General features: G+C 32.9%; 3 protein-coding genes across 4 annotated transcripts; 1 reads left to right on the forward strand and 2 right to left on the reverse strand.

The window, feature by feature from the left end:
* Positions 1–1,037: 1,037 nt before the first annotated feature.
* On the reverse strand, positions 1,038–9,387 carry LOC105330792 (dynactin subunit 3). Of its 2 annotated transcripts, XM_020068330.3 has the most exons (8): positions 9,270–9,387; positions 4,171–4,194; positions 3,204–3,288; positions 2,960–3,046; positions 2,531–2,614; positions 1,859–1,917; positions 1,676–1,735; positions 1,038–1,211 (listed from the first exon to the last, which is right to left on the reverse strand). In XM_020068330.3, the coding sequence occupies exons 1-8, from the start codon at positions 9,363–9,365 to the stop codon at positions 1,128–1,130; spliced, it is 579 nt and encodes a 192-aa protein (XP_019923889.3). In that variant the 5' UTR covers positions 9,366–9,387; the 3' UTR covers positions 1,038–1,127. The 2 variants fall into 2 exon arrangements, with proteins under 2 accessions (XP_019923889.3, XP_065942999.1); XM_066086927.1 differs by lacking the exon at positions 4,171–4,194 and having other exon boundaries at positions 9,270–9,381.
* Positions 9,388–9,564: 177 nt separating this feature from the next.
* On the forward strand, positions 9,565–12,096 carry LOC105330793 (sarcoplasmic reticulum histidine-rich calcium-binding protein). The gene is made up of 5 exons (XM_011432704.4): positions 9,565–9,837; positions 9,953–10,024; positions 10,223–10,277; positions 10,461–10,497; positions 10,817–12,096. Exons 1-5 carry the CDS (start codon positions 9,682–9,684, stop codon positions 10,902–10,904), a joined length of 408 nt encoding a protein of 135 aa, XP_011431006.3. The 5' UTR covers positions 9,565–9,681; the 3' UTR covers positions 10,905–12,096.
* A 1,536-nt stretch (positions 12,097–13,632) lies between these two features.
* On the reverse strand, positions 13,633–21,907 carry LOC105330791 (CAAX prenyl protease 2). The gene is made up of 9 exons (XM_011432701.4): positions 21,748–21,907; positions 21,362–21,467; positions 16,114–16,194; positions 15,737–15,797; positions 15,498–15,556; positions 15,279–15,387; positions 15,115–15,186; positions 14,784–14,846; positions 13,633–14,681 (listed from the first exon to the last, which is right to left on the reverse strand). The coding sequence occupies exons 1-9, from the start codon at positions 21,861–21,863 to the stop codon at positions 14,479–14,481; spliced, it is 870 nt and encodes a 289-aa protein (XP_011431003.3). The 5' UTR covers positions 21,864–21,907; the 3' UTR covers positions 13,633–14,478.
* Positions 21,908–21,989: the final 82 nt, after the last annotated feature.

Raw genomic sequence — 21,989 nt, forward strand, 5'->3', positions numbered from 1 at the left:
ATTTTTACTGTATTATATACTTGTATTGGGAGAGGGCGATCTAAGTAATTGAACTTGTGTCCAATCCCTGTTGTAATTTTTGTATAATAAAAATATGTTCAAATCAAATCAGGTGGTCATTACTGCAACGAGAAATAAGTTACATAACCCATTGATCTTGCTACACTCACCTTCATCATTGGTCATCCCAAATGAACCACCAAACAAAGAATTTTATTGTTTTAACATTTACTGCAAGATAATTTTGTTAGACCATTAGAACCATGTTAGCAAGACCTTGGACTTTAGGTAGGACGTAACTATCTTTTTCTTGCATCAAAACAAGTTAAAATTGACGCTGGTTTCAATAAGCGAAATACCGGTATACACAGATTGCGTAGTCTAAGCTCAAAGGCTAGACAAATCTTGTTGATTTCAAAGTGTATTGGCCGAGTAGCCAACGATGAAAGAGACAGGCTTACACCACATTGCCGTTTTTCACAACTACGGTCTACCTAAAGTCCAAGCTTTTGTGAAAATGGTTCTAATACATGTATTTATGAGCAAGAACCGTTTCTTTTAAGTAATAGATGAGAGAGTGAATGTATATATTCCCGAGTAGCAGTTATCATTACAAGGTTTCATTTGAATTTCAGCAATGGTTTAGCACATTGAACAGTTTATCAAAGGATAACATCTTATACAGTGTACTGCAATTTTAAGCAATAATCATAGTTAAATTGCCAGGGAAAAGTTCCCACTATTACTAAATACATTCGGTTTCCTATTAACATCATTTTTAATACCGGGTATTAGTTATTTTTAATTATAAGATATAATGTGAAACGTCACGTAATTGTACTCACTTTGAATAAAAATAAGTATCTGTATTTTTTTTTTTGACAAAAAAATAAATAAATACAAAACACCATTTCTATCTATATAAACAAGGACTCAATTTTTAACTTAACTTTTTTTATTATTTTATCCATAATATCAAACAAACTAAAAACCACCCTACTTTAACTGTTACATGTAATTATATATATATATATATATTTTTAACTGAACAGTCACAGTTAGATTTTTAGACATTAAGTTTCAAAAGATATTGCACTAGTTTCACTTCCTGGTCGCAGTTTTAGTCCTCAGTTCTTGGACTTTATCTTCTTGGCCTCCATTTTTGTTAGCGTCTCATCCCATTGTACAAACTGTCGAGATACTAGAGTTATCTACCCTTGGTTAAGGTAATACATGTAGCATGAAACCAATGTCTCTTATCCTAACTTAATTGCAAATTAAAACTGATTTTTCGTGGTTTAAAATACCTGTATTTATACATAAGAAATTTTGTTGCAAGTCTATTTTAACTCATATTTTTATAACTGTCTATTAAATATGCATGTACATATATGTACATAGTTTAATATGATTTAAAGCTTTTTCCTGTTTCGTGATCACATTATGATATCATAAATTTAAAGGAAATAAAGAATACCCTGACTTCTCATATTCCTACATGTGCCATGTAAAGAGATTTGACTTTAAATACCTTTGCCCTTCATGGACCTGTTAATACATTAGAGTAGACGCACTTCTTATCCATGCAAAAATATAGCATACCAATATTCTGATGATGTAAAATGGATTGAATGTTTCTCTGAAAAATTCAAATTTCTGCCCACGAAAAGGATACAATATTATTATATGTTGCCAACAACCTTCTTGCTTCTTCTGTGAGGTCGGCAGTTTGATCCTATCACACAATAAAAATAAATGCCAATGAATACATTATTTTCCATACAAACAATTGGGTTTTAAGAATTTGTTTTGGTCTAAATTCTTCGGAGGAAATTCAAACCCTTGTATCGATTCCTACCTGTTGTGTAATTTGAATCTGACTCAACGCCTCAAACTTCTCTGTATATTGAGGTGTTGCTGCTCAAAAGAAGAAAACTTTATTAAAACTTTTCAAACATTGCACCTAGTGGTGTTTATGTCGTCTGGAAAAAAAAATGTAATCTGCTACTCTCAGGAAATTGCAAAAAGTGAAGTATTTGTTCAGTAAAAAGAAATAAGATAAAGAATTTCCATAAAAAAGAGATCCATTTATGTAGTGAAGATTCCACAATCAAATTATTCATGATGAATAAGCTGAATGATGGATTTCTTCAAAGAATGTTGATTTTTTGTTTGTTCATATATTTTTTTTTTTAAATCATCTCAATGCTCTAAATGTATTGGTATTTGTTTTATAAAAGTTATTTGTTAATGATATACATGCATACACATATTGACATACCAGTCATCACAAAAGTTGTTTAGTAGGTACAGTAAAACTCGTTTAGTACGAACACGGATATTGCAAATTTACGGATATAGCGAAGTCATCTTGGATCCCCAGCTATGTAAATTTAATGAATTTCTTATACGGTTATAACGAATTACGGATATAACGAAGTAATTTCTTAGGTCCCAGTGACTTCGTTATAACCGAGTTTTGTTGTAATCTTAAACAGTAAAGGACAGTCTGACAGAATGTGATCCTTACCTTTCAGATGCTCACTGTCTAAAGTTGGTTTTAATTCCTCCATTGTTTCTAAGTTTTTAGCTTGGTCCCTCAAATATTCCTCCTCTGAAAAATGAATAACAAATTATGAATAGCCAGTGCATGTGTTTCATTATGAAAAGCTGACAATCTATGTTATATTTCTAATGATAAGCCATAATACCAGTACTAGTACTGTAAATATCTCACAAGATGGTGCACTGTATGCCTTCACTATAGGCATCGTAAATGCTCATCATCATGTGTAAAAAAAAAAATGACAAGAACCTATTACCAGTCTCTAATTCACTTGTGGATCCTTGGATCTGCTCATTTAGTTCACTACACATACCTACGTTTTGTGGAATAAACTGAATGAGAGAGAAAAAAATCAGACTGCTTTCCCAGCATGCAGTGACCTTTAACCCCTACCTGCCATGATGACCTCCTCCATGGCCTCTTCACTCATGGTCATCTCATCTGTGTAGGCAGGGTCCAAAAACTTGTGCAGATCTCTAGCTGGAAGCAGAGGAAAAGAATCAAAACCTAATATAGAGAGCATTAATTTTCATCAAATTATACATTTCATTTCTTAAAATTTATAGATTGTTTGATTTTCTTTCTTTCTTTTAGATGTAATGCAAGTATCATCAGATTCTGGTGTTGTTTTTCTTACATTTTTTGTAAATCTCAGTTATTCTTTTCTTGTTCTTTGTTGCTGTGGAAATCTTTTCCTTAATGTTGGCTAGTTTGTCTATGCACTGAAAATTTGGTAAACAATAACTTTGTGAACATTAAACTGTATATTAAATAAATACATGTACTAGTACTTCTTAGAAATACATGCAGGTGGGGACCAACCATTGTACATCAGAATTCATCAGAACTGTTCTTTATTAGAAAATCTCTATAAACTGGTCCCCCAAAATGAACTGTAACTGCATGCATTAAAGCTTTTATCTGCTGAGAATAATTTTAAAAGAAAAGGATCGAAGAAGAGAAAAATAAAGCCTACAAAAAGTATGAAGGAAAAATATCTTAAAAATTAAACGGAATATGATACATGTATATATAATTCATTCTCCGCATTTATGCATCAGTTCTTGTTCCAAATATCTATCTACAACATGTATAATAAAACCTTGACTTCAGATTTTACAATCTTGGCTTTGTAGAGGTAACAACATGTAATCCTAGTTATCAGCAAACTTTTATCAATTCTGTATTTCTGCTGGCTTGAAAATCGACTTTGAATTCAATAAAAAGCAAAATCTGAAATCTATACTACTGGGTATATAATAGATACTAGTAACATAAAATCCCGAAATCCCAAAAATCTTTCTTCTACCAAAATAGGGTTTTTAAAAAATTGATCATTAATCATGTTATTAATAATATCCATAATCCATATCCTTTAGTAAATGTAAATATGAAATCATGAAATTTAATCATATCCTTAAATCCAAGTAAAAAGGTACCAGTGCATGAATCCATCCATAAAGTTTATACATATGTATACTTGGTAATAATGTTATACAGATGAGAAAATGGGTGAACAAAGTGCAAATGGAACAAAAAGAAACAAAAGGTAGAAATGTTTGTGAGTGGTGTTAATACAACTAGCATATTATATACAATGTTACCTGCATGGAAGAACTCTTTTTGTCCTGCATAAAAATCAAAAGAAAACGGATACTTGACAACAACCATGCTTAACATGCACACTCTGAAACAAAAAGTGCATTGGAAAAAAAAACCTGGTTGCTCCATTCAAAGTCTTTTGAATAGAATGTTCACCTGGCCAGTACTGGAACCTAGAGTATCAGTTCTACCCAGATTAACTTTGAAAATATTTCATAACTGTTATTTAAAAGACATTTCTGAAGAACATATGAAGAAACAATAGGAAAACTTTTACAAAGGTAAGATTAAAAAGAATCTTAAAAAAATCACTGTACATTTTGGTTTCTCAATTCCTGGTACACGCACAGCATTAATAGTATTTATATGCTAAGACTGCTTAATTAGTTCACAAACAAGAGGCCCATGGGCCACATCGCTCACCTGAGGAACAATAGGTAGGATAAAATCAGCTCAATGGAGTCATAATACAAACTATCTGGACAATATACAATAATTCATGTAAATCCTGTATAAATAAAATCCATTTTCCCCTGGATATTCTTATATTTATAATCATTAGTCCCTTTTATAACAGGATGATTTTATAGTCATATCATGTGTTGAGTATTGCAGTTCTCAAAAAGATCCCTAACAATAGTTTATATATGGGATATAAACGTACAGTAAACTCTCAACCTTCTCGTGAGGCCAAAGAATTGTCCTGGGGCCAAAGTCTTAACAATTATAAAGAATCATCTGGCTGATTAGTTTCTGAGAAGATTTTTAAAGATTTACCCTATAAATTCCTTTGTTAAACTTTGACCCCCCCCCCCATTGTGGCCCCACCCTACCCCTGGGGATCATTATTTTCACAACTTTGAATCTACACTACCTGAGGATGCTTTCACACAAGTTCCAGCTTTCCTGGCTGATTAGTTTCTGAGAAGAAGATTTTTAAAGATGACTCTGTTTATTCCTATGTAAAACATCGACCTCCCATTGTGGCCCAAACCTACCCCCAGGGGTCATGCTTTTCACAAATTTGAATCTACACTAACTGAGGATGCTTCCACACAAGTTTTAGCTTTCCTGGCTAATTAGTTTCTGAGAAGAAGATTTTTAAAGATTTACTGTATATAATCATATGTTTAACTTCAATCCCCCATTGTGGCCCCAACCTACCCCCAGGGGTCATGATTTTCACAACTTTGAATCTTCACTACCTGAGGATGCTTCAACACAAGTTCCAGCTTTGCCTTCGAATTAGTTACTGAGAAGAAGATTTTTAAAGATTTACTGTATATATTCCTATGTTAAACTTCGATCCCCCATTGTGGCCCAACCCTACCCCCGGGGGTCATGATTTTTACAACTTTGAATTTACACTACCTGAGGATGCATCCACACAAGTGTCAGCTTTCCTGGCTGATTAGTTTCTGAGAAGATGATTTTTAAAGATTAACTGTGTTTATTCCTATGTAAAACGTCGATCTCCCATTGTGGCCCAAACCTACCCCCGGGAGTCATGATTTTCACAAATTTAAATCTTCACTAAATAAGGATGCATCCACACAAGTGTCAGCTTTCCTGGCCAATTAGTTTCTGAGAAGAAGATTTTTAAAGATTTACTTTTAATATTCATATGTTAAACTTCGACCCTCCATTGTGGCCCCACCCTATCCCCAGGGGTCTTGATTTTCACATCTTTGAATCTACACTACCTGAGGATGCTTCCACACAAGTTTCAGCTTTCTTGGCCGATTAGTTTCTGAGAAGAGGATTTCTAAAGATTTACTCTATATATTCATTTGTTAAACTTCGACCCCCCATTGTGGCCCCATTCTCATGTGAGCTAAAAAGGTTAAGTTTACAATTCAATAAGTTGGTTTCTGGAAAAACAGATTTTGAAAATTTTCGTAATAAATATTGACAATTTTTTTACTTTTTAAAGCGCTAAGCATAGCTCAGCCCTTTATTGTCGTTAGACTTCAACTTCCGGTGCATCGAATAACCGCCCCCTCTAAGCAAAAGTATACATCATTTAAACTGGTTAGGGAACCAGTTTCAGGGGTTTATGCACATAACTGCACGGGCTATTGTGAATCTAATTTACGGGTTATTGTGAAATTAATGTACGGGGCTTACATACATCATTGCAGGGACTGTCATGCTGTGATGAGGAAATATAGTGCGTATACAGAAGCTGAAATGCTATATACATATATCTGTTATATACATACAGAAGCTGGGTTAGCGCTTTTCAGTACTATCAGTACTTTGATTTAATCTTTAGCTTTTAAGATCTGTGTACAAACATAGAATTGTTAGCAAATCTCTGTATCTTGCTTATAATTCGAAGCAAACACTCAAAAATGGTTAGTAAATAGAACAATTAAACACAAGAAACATGCACTACATGTATAACAAATAAAGAACACAATTTATTTTTTCGAAATGAATCATATATATACATGTATATACCTACATATTTCCGTAAGCGATATCAAACTCTATTTAAACTGAATAAACTAGAGAAAATGCCGAGCATCTCAACAAAAACCTATTGCATTAATCTACCATTACGCAAAAAATAATGCCGAATTACCGATAGAATGAATTGTATTTCAGTACTCCTACATCAGATTTTGCTTAATTTGCGCAGGTAAACAGTTAACGTAACTGTTTGATTTACCGAAGTCTCTGTTTGATTTGATACGTAAAAATCACGAAATACAGACGACAGTTTCCAGGTTACAAAGCATAAATAATGAAAACGAAACGAAAATCAGAACAAGCTAACATCAACGTCATGTGTGAAAACTGTCAACGCATTGAACTATTTAGCCTCAATTTACTTCACAAAATCGGCACCAATAAATTTTTCATGTTTCAAAAATTTCCCTTCATATGCGAACTGTTGCACAACAAGCAAATTCATCATAGTCAGATCGACCCTTTTTCGTATAATGTCATGGCTGCTTTAAACAAAGAACCTCGTTTTAGAAGTATGGAATACGAGTCTTGGTAAAATGGGTAAGCAAAACGAATTACAGTCAAGTCGTACCCAACCCGACTTGCACCCAAACCAACTCGTACCCAAATATTTGAGTACGACTTCACTAGTCAACTCGTACCCACGGGGAAAAAATATATTCATACCAGGAAAATAAAATTAATGGCTTTTATTCGTATGTTGTTATGTTTTGTATATTATCGATAACATTAATATGCGAATTGTATAACAAATTTAAAAGAATTTGTTATAAAAATGAGGTATTCTATAGTTCTGTACTTGAATGTGGACGGATCAAAGAATGATTTTGAGCAGGTTAACTATCATCAATTAAAATTAAAATTAATTGCTTTATGTGATCCGTTCAACCGATCAACCAATGAGTTTGTCAGCACAAAATAAACATGCTGCTCATAATTAAGAATAAACACACATTTTCATCACTTTTGGAAGATCAACATGGTTCGAGAGAGGTGTGTTTCCTGCAAGAAGTGGTAAGTAAATCACTATATTAGATATTGTTTTATAATTAAAACATATTTTTTTGAGTAATCAAATGGATTAGGCAACAGGCAAAGTTAATTTAAAGTTAAATAAAACATAAATAAAAAACATAACATATGAATGAAAACTATTGTGTTTTATTTTCCTAGTATAAATATATTTTTCCCGTGGGTACGAGTTGACTAGTGAAGTCGTACTAAAATATTTGGGTACGAGTTGGTTTGGGTGCGAGTCGGGTTGGGTAAGACTTAACTTGATTCCAGCAAAACCGGGCCGTGGCAAAATAAAAGCCGGGGCAGATCGGCAATCGTCAATTCCAAATACGCATTATTTTGCAGCAATATTTACAGCAAATACAAATATACTGGTCCATCAAATATCCTGAAATTTTAATGAGATTGGCAGATTAATAACTGCTTATCTTTTGTTTTGCCCAGGCCAAGTCTTGTCTACCCATTTTACCGGATGCCGAATCCGAGGCTATTAAACTGATTGAAACACGCATTTCCTTTATTATTATTTTCGTAATAACTCAGATTTGAAACAGAATTAGACCTTGATTTTTGCAATTTATATTTTCCTTCCCATAAGGATAATTTATGCTAAACTACGTTGAATTGGAATCAGTAGTTCTTGAGAAGAAGATTTTTAAAAATGCACCCCCCTTTTTCTACAGTTTCAAGGTTTTCTCCGCTTTGAATACAGATCGGACTTTTATTTCTGCAATTTATATTCGCCCTCCCATAAGGATGCTTTGTGCCAAATTTGGTTGAAATTGGATAAGCAGTTTTAGAGAAGAAGTTCAAAATGTAAAAAGTTTACAGACGGACAGACAGACGGACAGACGGACGGACGGACAGAGGACAAAAAGTGATCAGAATAGCTCACTTGAGCTTTCAGCTCAGGTGAGCTAAAAAGCAGTAATGTTGGATAAAACATACAGAAAATATATTCCCAACAAAAAAATCCAAAAGTGCAAATATTTATTTGATATAACTCACTTTCTTGAAGTCATACCTGAGTAATCACACGGCCTAGATTTAGACCTAATGTGACACCTGGCTGACCAAACTCTAATGTGACACCTGGCTGACTAAACAGTATACCCTACTGAGCAGTCCAGCAAGCTTTTGAAAACTCCACTGGTATTCTGTATTGTAATTCGCTGTAAACTTCAGTTGTTTTCAGCTGAGATTGGTATACAATAGCAGCGACTTGAATGCCTTGTTGTTTTTACAACTGTAGGGATGATTTTTTTTTTAATACTGATGAAGATGGGGAGCACCTTTAAAGACTTACTTCTAGAATAATACTCTTTCATCAGTTAAATACAGTGAAATTTGGCTAGGAACTTTATTCACCATGCAAAATTGAGGCAGACGGTTTGTATACGTCAAAGTTTGTTATAAAGATTCAGCATGCCTTATCAACAGTAATTAAACAATAAATGGTTTCACTGTAACAGATATAACATCAATCATACCTGTCAGTGTGACAGTTCCAATTTTGTGTAAAGTAAATTCATATGCATAATAAATGCATTATTTACGATTGCAGCATTCCATAAATGAACCAATATATTTCTATACAACTGAAACATACCTTGGGATAAAAGGCATCTTTCTCTGAATTGCCAAATACTATGTTTTCAATAAAATCTAATCTTTCTTCCAGTGCATCTAATTCATGGTCTGCCATATTGAATGACTATGACCTGAAAATGCATGAAAACCTTATTAATGTTTCTTAAAAAAATAATATATACTAAAATGTCAGATATTCTTGAAACAATAAGAATCATAACTTTTTGAGAAAATCTTTTTTTATAACATATCTTGGATAATAATAAAAATTCTTTGAACTTTAAATATAAACGTAAAGCGAACCCGATGTAATTTTCTCTTTAATCCCGGAAATCCAATACCCGGAAAAGGAAGCACGAGGAACACGTCACACAACAACACTTTGGATTTTGGACGCTGTTTTGGAGTTCACTAACAACGGTGCCGAAATTATGGGGATGCAAACAGGACAGTTATTACTTCTAGGCTTATGCATTTTAATGACAATTGCCAGTGCTACAGAGTCAAGTGATGAAAAGGAAAAAGCGGATCCAGAGAAAGTAGAGTACGCTAAGGGTTCAGTGTGCGGGTATTGTGAATACTGCAAGGTACCTATATATTTGCGAACGAATGACAGAAATCTAATCTCTGAATACACACATAAACATTATATTTGTAGGGAAGCTAGAAATGAAGTTTTTTTTTTATTGATTTTTTTTTCAGTTCTGTCAGCTTTGTGAAAAAGACTGTCCTTGTGAAACCAGTCCACCGAAACCCAACTGTAAAATGTGCAAGGTGGGTTCTTCTGCAAAAATGTGGAATTGTCTAGATGGAATTAAATTACCCAAGGCATTGCCATGATTCTGCACACTGTCTTTGAAGCAATGTAGTATGAATCATTGATGACTTATCCTCGAATAACAAGATTCTAAGAATCAAATTGTCTAAAATATTTGGTATTATGTTCACTTGTATGTCAATTTATTTTTTCAGTATTGTAAATTTTGTTACCTGTGTTCCGGGGTGTGTGATACAATCTGCCAGCCAGGTAATTGATGTATTTTGTTTTTGTTAAAGTTCTTCATAATTCAATTATATGATAAACACTGTCAGTGAACATACAGATTTACTGTATTCTACAAATATTTAATTTTTTTTTTCATATCATGTATATGCCTGATTTTGTTGTTAAAATTTTTAAATTCTTTTTAATAAATGATTTTAATTTTAGGTGGAATGATAGACAAGGTTTCTGCTGCTATTGTCAAGTAAGTGTATTTAGATCTCTTAATTATATCTAGTTTTCAACACTTTTAACTTTTCCTGTCCTTTAAGTTAGATCTAGATAATTAAATTAAATCAATTTTGATATTTAGCATAAAAAATATGAAATGTGAACTTAAATTTTTTCATTGAATGTTGGTTTATAATTGTATAAGTACTGGTAATGGCCATGACACATGCTGCTCAGATATACAAGTACCCAAAGGGAAAATTATTTGACTCTATAACCACCACCTCCCCCACCCCCAAAAAAAGAAAAAAGATTTTGTCATCATTCATTATTTTTGTTAATTTCTCCCTCAGCGCTCTCCCTTCACATGATCCAGATGAGATTAACAAAGACATAAAGTCAGTGGATGATTGGATTCAGAAGAACAAAGATGAACTATGATGTGATAGACTCTAGGAAACACCATTCCACCATTACTATGTTAATATTTCATCATTCATTCCTTACAAGTGATAATGTTGTGTTGTGAGTGTGTGCTTGACTTGTTGAGTTCTTCTATGTTTACATATAGGTGTTGAAATAGTGTATTCCTTTATTCCTCACCATATCTACACTTAATTTTATGGGAGATTGTGTAATAGAAGGATATATAGTCTGACACAATAGGAACCACTCACCAGTATTTGTTTAATATTAATTATGTATCTAACATCAACTACCATTGTCAAAAAATCCATGCATAGTCTAGCTTGCATACACCTTCTTATTGAGGACCAACTAGCTGACTGCTTCTGTCATTTTCATAAATATTTGCTTTGACAAATTTCAGTTTTTGGGATGTAAAAATGATCATGTTCACTTAATAAAACACGCAGTCCTGTTTATTGATGCATGTGTAAGCATTAATGTTATACTAGAGAAATTTCCATCACAAAAGTATGAAAGTTACGTACAGCCAATTGAAAATGGGCAGAAGTGATTCATTAAAACAAGAAAATATCAGCAAGTTGGCCGATGCACAGTTAGTACATGATGTTAGTCTTACAATGGGTTTTTGATTATGGCATATTCTCCAAGTTAATTTAGCAGCCTGATAATTGTTTTTACACTTTATAAGGGCATAAGTGCTAAATAGGAAGACTGTGTGATAATCCCAATAGCTTGAAATGTAAACTGTAACTTGGCATATGAACTCTAACAGAGCCATCAAGAACAAAATGTGATACCGTGTAGCATATCATAGTGTTTCTACAATATTTACCAAAGAAACATAACTACTTATCAGGTGAAAAACCATATATATCATAATTATTTCTCTGTATGTGACTTAATTTGGTAATAGAAAAATCAAACTGAACATTTCTTTTGTATCGATTTTATGTATAGTTCATATATTGTTAACACATATACATCTGTATTTGTTTCTGAAAACCCTTAATTAACACTTTGGCATGATAGATTTTCTTGTAGATAGGAAGTGCTTGTGTCAGAAAATGAATGTCAGATATTTATTTATCCATATTTGCAATGACCACTCCATTCAGTACATGCATGTTATATTTTCTCCCCTTTATGAGTTTATGTACCGTATGTTTTTTTATACTCGAGAGAAGAAATAAAAGATAAAATTACATGCGATTTTAATTCAGTATTTTTGGGTTATCTTTATTGTATCTTGAGAATGAGTATTGGATTGGAACAAGAGGTCTTTCATTAAGGTTAATGATTTATATGTTCCAGGTATCACTTCTTTTCAAAAGATATTACTGATACACATACATGCAACAGGAATGACCTTCCACATGCCCATGTATATGAGCTGTTCATTTACACAGTAAAAGGAATTTTAACCAGCCCTAGTTGAAGTTGGGTTTTCTTTAAACTGATATATGCTATTTAAGGAATAAGGAACCATTCTTTGAGTATTATTAGGTGATAATTTTGGTCGGGGTGTGGTCAAATCCAAAAAGCCCATACGTTCTACCGACTAAGCTAAAGGGTTAATCCACTAGCTTAAGTGCTAGTAGGAGTGTGGCAGTACTGAGCTTTTATAAACACACTATTACACATCTCTACAAATTATCCTTACAGTCTATAATTTTTTTTAAAATTCTGTGCAGTGTTGCTTGTTGCTTTGGTTTGAATAATATTTTTGCATACAATAGCTCTAAAAATCTACTTTAGCATATTTCCAAGCAGAGCAGATCAAAAACCAAAAGATCTTTAGTTAGGAATTACAGCTATAATAAGCTGAATATTGGCATTTGAAGTGAAAAAAAAACCCAAGATTTTTTGTGTAGAATTTATTATCATTAACAAAATTTAAAGTAAACCTACTATAAAAAGAAATGAGTCACAAAAATAGACTACATGGACTTAATAAGCTGCTGCGAAATATACATATAGATCATGTGACAGGTCATCAAGCTGAAAGACTTGTCATGCTACATATTCACCTTTTATAATATGCATATGTACCCAATATATAGAGAGAATGTGTGAAAAACCTTCAAAGAATATTAAACACGATGGCTATAAAATGAAGAAAAGCACAATGTACTAGTATTTTAGGCCAGAAGATTCTGGACCCCATCCAATTACTGGGGTAGGAGTGTTTCTGTTCTATCCAGCTTTTCTATATACCCCTGGTAATTATTTATCTATCATCAGAGTATCGACATTGTAGCCTCTTCTAATTTCCTATACATATACCATTCAAGGGTTTTTGAAACCCATAATCGCAACTGTGATCAGAGGAAAAATAAGTTGTAAGTGAAATTATGCTAACATAAATCAATACATATATTGCACTCCGAGATGGCAACTTCTGCCCTTTCTCTTCTTTTCCTTTCAAACAAGTTCTGCTAAACAGGTAAATGTACATTTATCTTTAAAATCAGGTACAGGTCAAAATGCAAAGCAAATTTATGATGTTCATAAAGTTATTTGAAGTGAAAAGTGATCAGCAAATCATTAGGCAATATTGTATATCTAAATAAATACACATATGGGACCATGAAATTCAGTTTTGGTTGAAAATGTAAACTTAACCTTAAACTTGGTTTGAAACAAATATATTGTTATGTCCCTTAACATGTACAGGTAGATTCATCTAGAACTGATTAATTTAAAAAAAATTCACAAATAACATTACAAAGAATTCTTTATATTTAAAAAAAAAAAGACTAGAAAGGGGATCTTCGTGGAAAAAATTCATCAAGAAAAATTGGTACCCCATCCATATGATATGATATATAAACTTATTAAGTAACCACTTTACTTACTAATATACTTGTGACCATGCAATGGTATTTGAATAATATTTAAAAACAGCAAACATACAGGTATGTGTTTGACAAAAGGCTAACAACATACAAATACTTAAATACACTTACAGGTCAATATTAATTGCCACCTAGCAATTGGACTCTTCCACTCAATTTATTACACACATTCATCCTGCACAAACTAAACTGATATTGCACCAAATGAACGTCAGATAAAACATAAAACAAGGACATTGATTGTTCTACTGCAAGACAAATCATGGTAATTCACATGGTGCTGGACTGTTGTAAAAGGGGGATAACTCCTATTGTTCAATGAAATGTTCTATTCAAAGAAGTGCATGGATATTTTTTCTTACAACTTGAATTTCCAAAAGTTTCTTAATACTGATTATAAGAAAATATGTTGAAGTTATCTCAGTAATTTAAAAATAATTAAATAGCTAATATTGAAACAGTATTCCCTTTGCCAGTTCCCTAGTGGAATTTTTGGAAATTCAACAGGAGTGTTTTTGCATTAAAGTTTCTACTAAAATTTTACAAAGACCATCCTTAAAATAAGACACCAAACATAGACCAAACAACTGTGAATACCCCTAAATTACATTGAAAAAGATCACCACCAACAATATCTGGCACAATTAAATCACATTTATAATGAGACCAATTCATTCAAACAACAGCTGTATTAAATAGTTTGCCATTTGATAAAGTAAATGTGCCTGAAATCATAAATCATAGATGTCGTTGCTGTACAGGAAAGGGGAGGTAATTGGGTACAGGAGAGCCATCCACATGACCAGCCCAATGACAAAGCTGGCCATCAGCTTGTGTCTGGTTTCTGTGTTGGGGTGGGACATGACTTCCTGGAAGGCCGGGAATCCCATGTGGTTACAGAAAGCATGGACCACTACTGGCGCTACAAAGTGTCCTAGAAATGAAACAATCAAAACAGATTCATTCCATTTATCTAAATGAAAAAAATTTTGTTTCTTATTTCTTAATTGACATGTTTAGAACCTGGAATTTTTACCTGTCCTGAGGAATAGGAATGCTGAGTAGGCACCAAATACTGTTGTAAAACCTAGCTGAAATACTGAAAAATAAAAGTAAGAATTAAACTGAATACTGGAATTCTAATGTTTGCTTGCCTTAGGAATAAGCTAATGGCAAAAGAGGATTAACTAGTTTAAATGAACGCCTTAACCAACACACAGAGATTGGCAATTATTATATAAAGAATTGTACATTCAATGTAAAATTAACATTATAATACATGTAACACTCCTACTCCCTTTGAGATCTGTTCAAAGTAAACAATTGCTTTGTTATTGGTTGACATTTGCCATGGTGGTTTGACTTACATGACTTTTTGAATGCCTCTGACACTGGTTCTTTGGCTATTATAACTTTTTCAATCATGTGATGAAAGTGTGCTGCAAAAGAAAACTTCCTTTTATTTCTACATGTTATGAATCATTTAACTGTATGTTCATAACGTAATAGAATGTTGAACAAAAACCCTTACCAACGCCAAAGAAAAGTGGGCACAGAAAAACCGACCATCCTGTGCCAAAACTTGGGACAAGCAGCGGAAGCATACAAGCTCTGTAGATCATCTCTTCTGTAATGGGGGCCTTCAAAACAATGCAATATTAAGTTATTTAATAGTTAAACCCTTTAAGGTTCCATGATCATTTGTTTTGTCTCCAGGACACATGGCAAAAAATAAAGAAGTTGAACTTACAACAATGTGGTTTCTAATCCAGATCAGGTTTTGCAAACTATTGACCCAGTATCTTGGTTCTACAAGTAAAAGATAAGTTCACATAGACTGTTCTATTCTATGGTTAGATGAAGTAAGCTACATGTGCCTAAGCTGGCTATATATGTTTTCTACATGTAACTAATGAAAATACACAAGGCCAAAGATTTAGGAAATATGGTTAAAAAGGCATGGCTCTGGTACGGGTACATTGTACATACCTAAGTAAATTCTAAATACGCCATCCACATAGTGTAGAGTTAATGGCCCTAGGAAAAGGACCTGCAATGGAAGAGTTTTATTAGCAAACACAGCTCCTACTGCAAAATATATCAGTATGCAAATGTTCTTATCAATAATTCTGACTAATATACTGGTACATGTATATATAAACAAATATACCCCAATATACACATTTTATACAATGAAGAATAGGATATAACATATATACTATATTTTAAAGATACATGTATTACATTTACTATAGATCAAAGTCTTACCATGTTGTAAATATTAAAGCAACAATAAAACACATAATTGTCAAAGAGAAAGTGAGAAATCAAATTCTCATAAACATGAGAACCAGCATCAATCTTACCATAGTGAGAATCAGTGGCAGGATAAGGGATGGTATGAAGCCATGGAGTCGAATTCCCAGCCACTCCAGGAAGGTGTGGGCCTACAAAAGTATAAAAAAGAAAAGAATTTGTTAATACATGTCATGATAAAGATTTTATTTTATATCTTGTTCAAAACTCCTGACATTAATATACCAATTTTAGCAAAGAGATGTATCATCTGAACATAGCAGGGGTATTTATAATTAATGACGTCCATTAATTAACACTCTGAATGGACTTAGCAGACTATTAGAATCAAGTCATTGCATACTGCATGTCACTATTGTGAAACAATGTGAGATTTGAGCTAATAAAATTTTGGGTGAATATGTACTAAAAAACAATATTGTATGACTGAATATTTCTGCAAAATTTTATTTTTGCTATATTTTCTTCAAAATAAAAGCTTAATCCATAAAAGTGGTTAATTATTGGTAATATACTTGAAGTTCAACATCAATTCAGATACACAAACAATTACATGTGCCTATTTTGTTCGTAAAACGCACATATCACAATAGCAGAAAAAGCAAACTTATTTTTGGGTATAAAAATGAGCGTCTCACAGTTGCAGCATTCTTTTCCCTAGCAGAGTTCGAACAGAGAGGAATTGCGAGACTAATTAAAGTATGATTTTAATAGGTGGGTTGCGTTGAGAGAGAGGCTTGCCACATTGATAATTTTAGAACAGTCTTGTTTGGAGGCCGACCATTAGTTGGTTATTTTAGAGGCTGTCCTCTTGGAGGCTCCAATGGCTTAGCTGTCGCTGATACTCTAATAGTATTAGGGAAGAGTTATGCCTTTAGTTAGAGGTAGTACAATTTCCGTCCTGCATAAGGCATCAACACAGTGACTGCCTCTGCTGAAGGTTTACCTCTATAGTAGGTTATAAAGCATGGGCATGCCGCAGGTAATCACTACTGCCTGAACAAGGCATAAATTGTGTTAACCTCATGGTATTATTAAAGTTTTGATCCCGGTCAACCATATTATATAAATTTTGTGATTTTACCATTAAGTAAGGGAAGGCCATTTAATTTTCGTAAATATTTGAAAGCCAATAATAATCAACAATCATTTTAGAGAGGATAATTATTATTGTTTAACATTTCAATATTTAACCCAGACCCTAGAAATGCGGTACATAGAATTACCGAAATACCCGGGATTTACCGAAATACCCATGCAGTGAAAACACTAAAATACCCGGTGAAAACACCAAAATGCCCATTATTATGCCAAAAAGAGTGTATGTTTAGTATTGTATAAAGATAGTTATTGTATATAAAGATAACTTTTTGAATAAATCAGCCGATTTTCGTGGTTATTGATTAAAATGCAATTCTTCCAAGAAAGACAACTCTTTCATTAAATTTAGTTTTCAACGTGTTGATAAAAACCCAATGTAACTAAATCTATATAAATCTTTTTATTAAGGTATCCGATGTACAATTGACCAAAAAATGATGCCTGGTAAGGTATATATTCAATGTACTCGTTTGATAGGTAAGAATATGTAGTTTCTAAAAATAGATGTTTTTCCCGCCAAATCACTATGGGGAAGTAACTCTAGCTCTGCAAATCACGCATGGTAAAATACTACTTTTCTTTGACGAAAACATGTGTAATCATTAATAATATTTATCAAATAAAAATTGCCAACATATTTCAATAAAAATAAAGTTTTTAAATAAATTGATTACCTTTATCAATATCTTTTTTTATTTTTGCGAATTTTTTTTTTACAATGACCATGACGACTCGCGCGATTTTTACCCCCCCCCCCCCCCCCACGTCAGCCGTCGCATTCATAATCCAACGCATATTCCCGTTACCTGGTAATTTTCCTGTTTTCTATACATTTACCATTTAGAACTTGTAATTTTAGAATTAAAAATCTAAACTGTTCAGTTTTTTTTCATTCAGCAAAATGTTTGCACAAAAAATATTGTTACTAATACAACGAAGTCGTGAATTGCGGGTCACATCAGGTGTGTAAAGCGTTAGGAACAAAGTGAGCAAGAACCGTGTGAAATGTTTTATTAGAATTAATTCCAAACCAATTCATTCCAAACTCGTAGAAAACAATATATATTGTATTATCTTTCACTCAAAATTGTATCCTTTTTAACAACAAAATTAAGTCAGTTTTAAAATGGAGACTGTCGATAAAGTCTGACTACGATGTTTCCGTATCGGTACAATTGTGGAATGTACAATACATCAACATGCTTTACACAGTTATAATGAAATATGAATCAACCATAAATGACGCTGTGATTTGTAATAAGCATGCATTTTTACACGATAAGATTGTGTACAAAAACCACACATAACATGCATCGGACATCCGCTATCTGGCTGAACCTGTCAATCAAATTTCGAGTATTTGATTTCATTGGATGGTGACGCGCCTCTTTTATGTAAACAGCAAAATGAAACGAATTGACTTTAAAGCAGTCGGAATCAGTATCTAATAGTATTATTTGAATGATATAAAATCCAGCAATTTTGAAAAGGAGTAAAAAATGTACCGTTCATGCACATACATGTGATATGAAATGCGAGAGATGAAAATCGTTTGGAATCCCGATGAAAAAATAAATCAATGATTAGAAATTTCATTATTTGACTCTTGTTAACTTGATTTACGGAAAATAACAAGGAGATGTTTTAACACAATAATTACAATAAACGTGTACAAGCATTTTAACCACGAAATCCGTATGCATAGTACTTATTTAAAATAGATAGTAGCAAATACGCCGTTATACAAATGTTAGGTCCGCAACACTCTGTATGTTTAATGAAATTAGGTATACAAAAAATTGAACAGATTGAATAGGGGCATACGATTAACAGACAATTAACAATTCAAGTTATGCACAGTCACAATATCTACGAAATCAATTATTAAAACGACCTACTCAGTATTTTTCGACGAAATACGTGACTTGTGCGCTGCAACTTTTACTCTATAAATTAGGATTTTTTCTTCATGTTATTGCAAGAGCGCCCCGGGAAAAAAATAACGTCATACAACGGCAAATGACGTAAAGCTGCTACAACGTCACAATCAACGTAAGGGGGAAAAGTTAAAATAACTCGTTTTAAAATTAAGAAAAAAAAAATATTGCTTGACTTTATGCATCAATTGTTTATTATTTATCGTTTATTATGTCAGATCAAAAATAGTGCGACTTTTTGAAAATTTATTTCAAGCTCCGTAATCTACCGAGCTCATCCCGGAAAATCCCGAGCTCTCTGGCTCAATTGTACATCGGATACCTTAATTTATTTAGTTGAATTAAATCAAAAGATTATGCATAGTACAAAGAACAAGTGCACTTAAGCTATAGAGAATGGGCCCTTTTTCAGTGCCGTTTATATGTAGAAAATATCATCAAATTGCTTTTTTCTCATAATAGTTAAGCACTCATGGATACTTCTGATTTATATGCACGCTTAAATTTACCAAAATTAGAATACAATTAAAAAAATTGAGGATTTTTAAATGCCTATAAATAATCTAAATCCGGAAAAATCGAACCGAACCTACTTGAATTGTGTCTATTTAAATCAGAGGGAGGAGACATTTAAATCAACATTGCTCTGTTGGTGGATCGATTGGCGCGTTTGCTGAATTATACTTTATGCATTATTTTACGTCTGAAAAAAAAATCGAATGAAGCTTTGAAGTTGCATATTACCATAGTGACAAACAAATATTCCTGACCATACAAAGATGAAGGAAAGCGATCTAAAACGTGTCAATGTTTTACAGTGAGCACATTTGACAAACGTTTACCTGGATAGAAACCACGTGATTGTTTGAAATAATTTATTCCATGCGTGAGTTCAAACATGGGTCACGCAGGTAATAGATTTCGCTTGCTATAGGAAAAACCTTGAAATTTTCATACGTTTTTCATTTTTTAGGTACCAGCCTAACCGAGTACAATCTTCTTACTTTCACAGGAGTTTACTAAATGTATAATGCGTATATTGTCTTTTCCACAAGTTTGTACTCGGTTAGGCTGACAGTAAACAAAGGCTTTAAAATGAATGCCTGTCCTCGAATTACTATACAAAATCACGAATGTCTGCTGACCCCTACTATGTTTTAAAGCTTCGTGCTTTTCATAAACAATAATTTCAGCGCTAAAACTTGTTAATTCTTATGGAATAGATATCAATAGATAATGTTAAGGAAAAAAATATGCTTAATTTGATTCTTCATTTTTTCACTTTTCACCGGGGCCCATAAGTGCACTCGTCCTTTAAAGAATAAACTAAGGGGTATGATCATTTATCAGTTTTCACTTGCACAAAGTAATTTATAGTCCAGTCAGTTTTGTTGATAGAATTGTTGATAGAATTGCTGTTCGTAGAGCAAAAAACAATTTCTTTTGTCAGCCGTCGTTCAGATGTACACAGTCACTGACGTAGTCTTGCGGGTACTTTATTTTTCTGAGGGGAATTATCGACGCATTCTTCATGATAATAAGTTTCTTGTTGATCTTCTTCCGCTGTGCTTCAAATCTTTAATATGTCATATTTTTTGAAAACTTGAATTTTCCTCTAGCAAGGACTTCACACACATAAATTTGATAGATTATGCACATATTATTCATCACATCCACTAGGTTTACAATGTTTTTAAAGATTTCGTTTGGCGATGACATGTTATATACGTGTGCAAGAGAAAGGAGCAATTCTGATAGAAAAAGGAATATTTATAGTATTATCATGTCAAATTTTTATATGATATTAAAAAATAAAAGCTGGTAAACTGTTATTTTTAATTCTTAGTTATTTTATTCTGGGAATAAAATTTCACACCTCTATTCGAGTGAAAAGCAATTCATGCAAGAGTTATCGTTCTTAACCCAATGTCTACACATGTTAAAAAACACTATTTATGTCAAAATACTTACATTATCAAACTGAAAATTGGGGAAATACATTTAAACACTTAGATTCAAACTATGATGTTAAATATTTGTGCTCAAATGAGGCATTTTGGTGTTTTTGAAGGGTATTTCGGTACTTTCACCGGGCATTTCGGTAAATCACGGGTATTTCGGTAATTCTAGTTGCCCTAGAAATGACTAGGTAATAGACCCCTTGACACGTTACAATATAAAACATAATTACATTCAGTTATAGTATTTAAAGGTAAATAATTTGCTAGGACATGGTCTTTCCACAAATAAGATTACTTACTGATTCTGCATCAGATGTTGTTCCAAAGAAAAATAGGATAATGGGAATGATGACAGTGATGATGGACACATTGATAAACCTGTGTTTTATTGTATCTGGATGATCCCTGCAATGTGAAAGTTTAGAAATTAGCAAAATTGAAATGAAACCATAAGTAAGTCCATTTATTGCTTAGCAGAAGCAGTAATGAAAGATAAAAATTCCAAATACAGAATTTAATAGATTTTCTATTTCATCTTTGAATATTACGAACCTAGATATGCATACGTGATCTTTCTCTTCTTGTGGGTTCAATTTTTCAATATTTACTTTTCAGCATCATGCATCATCATTGACCTTGTAGTATGTACAAAGGTTAGAAAAATAATTATTGTTATAAGTGTTACCTGTTCTTCTTTTTATCATCTATACCAACATACAGACTGCCTACGTAGATGACAGAAAACAGCAAACACAGCAATACAGACTGCCAAGACTGCAACTCAAAAATCATAGGCGCCATGTTCCTGCGGACGCACTAATTGCCGACAATGGTGGTAACCTTTAAACAATTCTTTCCAAATTTAGAAATTGCTTATATCAAAGATTAAAAACCACTTCGTAAACCCAAAACAGCGAGTCAAAGTTT

The sequence above is a fragment of the Magallana gigas genome, chromosome 6 (genome assembly GCF_963853765.1).
Source record: "Magallana gigas chromosome 6, xbMagGiga1.1, whole genome shotgun sequence".
Taxonomy (NCBI): domain Eukaryota; kingdom Metazoa; phylum Mollusca; class Bivalvia; order Ostreida; family Ostreidae; genus Magallana; species Magallana gigas.

Bases quoted from the DNA above. Each gene is read 5' to 3' on its own strand.
- LOC105330792 (XM_020068330.3), bottom strand. From the start codon at position 9,365: ATGGCAGACCATGAATTAGATGCACTGGAAGAAAGATTAGATTTTATT. The intron at 4,195-9,269 runs GTATGTTTCAGT...ATTTTTATGCAG, and splicing joins AAGATGCCTTTTATCCCAAG to GACAAAAAGAGTTCTTCCAT. The intron at 1,212-1,675 runs GTATCCTTTTCG...AACCAAGGGTAG, and splicing joins TGGCAACATATAATAATATT to ATAACTCTAGTATCTCGACA.
- LOC105330793 (XM_011432704.4), top strand. From the start codon at position 9,682: ATGGGGATGCAAACAGGACAGTTATTACTTCTAGGCTTATGCATTTTA. The intron at 10,025-10,222 runs GTGGGTTCTTCT...TTATTTTTTCAG, and splicing joins CCAACTGTAAAATGTGCAAG to TATTGTAAATTTTGTTACCT. The intron at 10,498-10,816 runs GTAAGTGTATTT...TTTCTCCCTCAG, and splicing joins GTTTCTGCTGCTATTGTCAA to CGCTCTCCCTTCACATGATC.
- LOC105330791 (XM_011432701.4), bottom strand. From the start codon at position 21,863: ATGGCGCCTATGATTTTTGAGTTGCAGTCTTGGCAGTCTGTATTGCTG. The intron at 15,187-15,278 runs GTAAGGGTTTTT...TTTCTTTTGCAG, and splicing joins CCCACTTTTCTTTGGCGTTG to CACACTTTCATCACATGATT. The intron at 14,847-15,114 runs GTAAGTCAAACC...TTTATTTTTCAG, and splicing joins AGAGGCATTCAAAAAGTCAT to TATTTCAGCTAGGTTTTACA.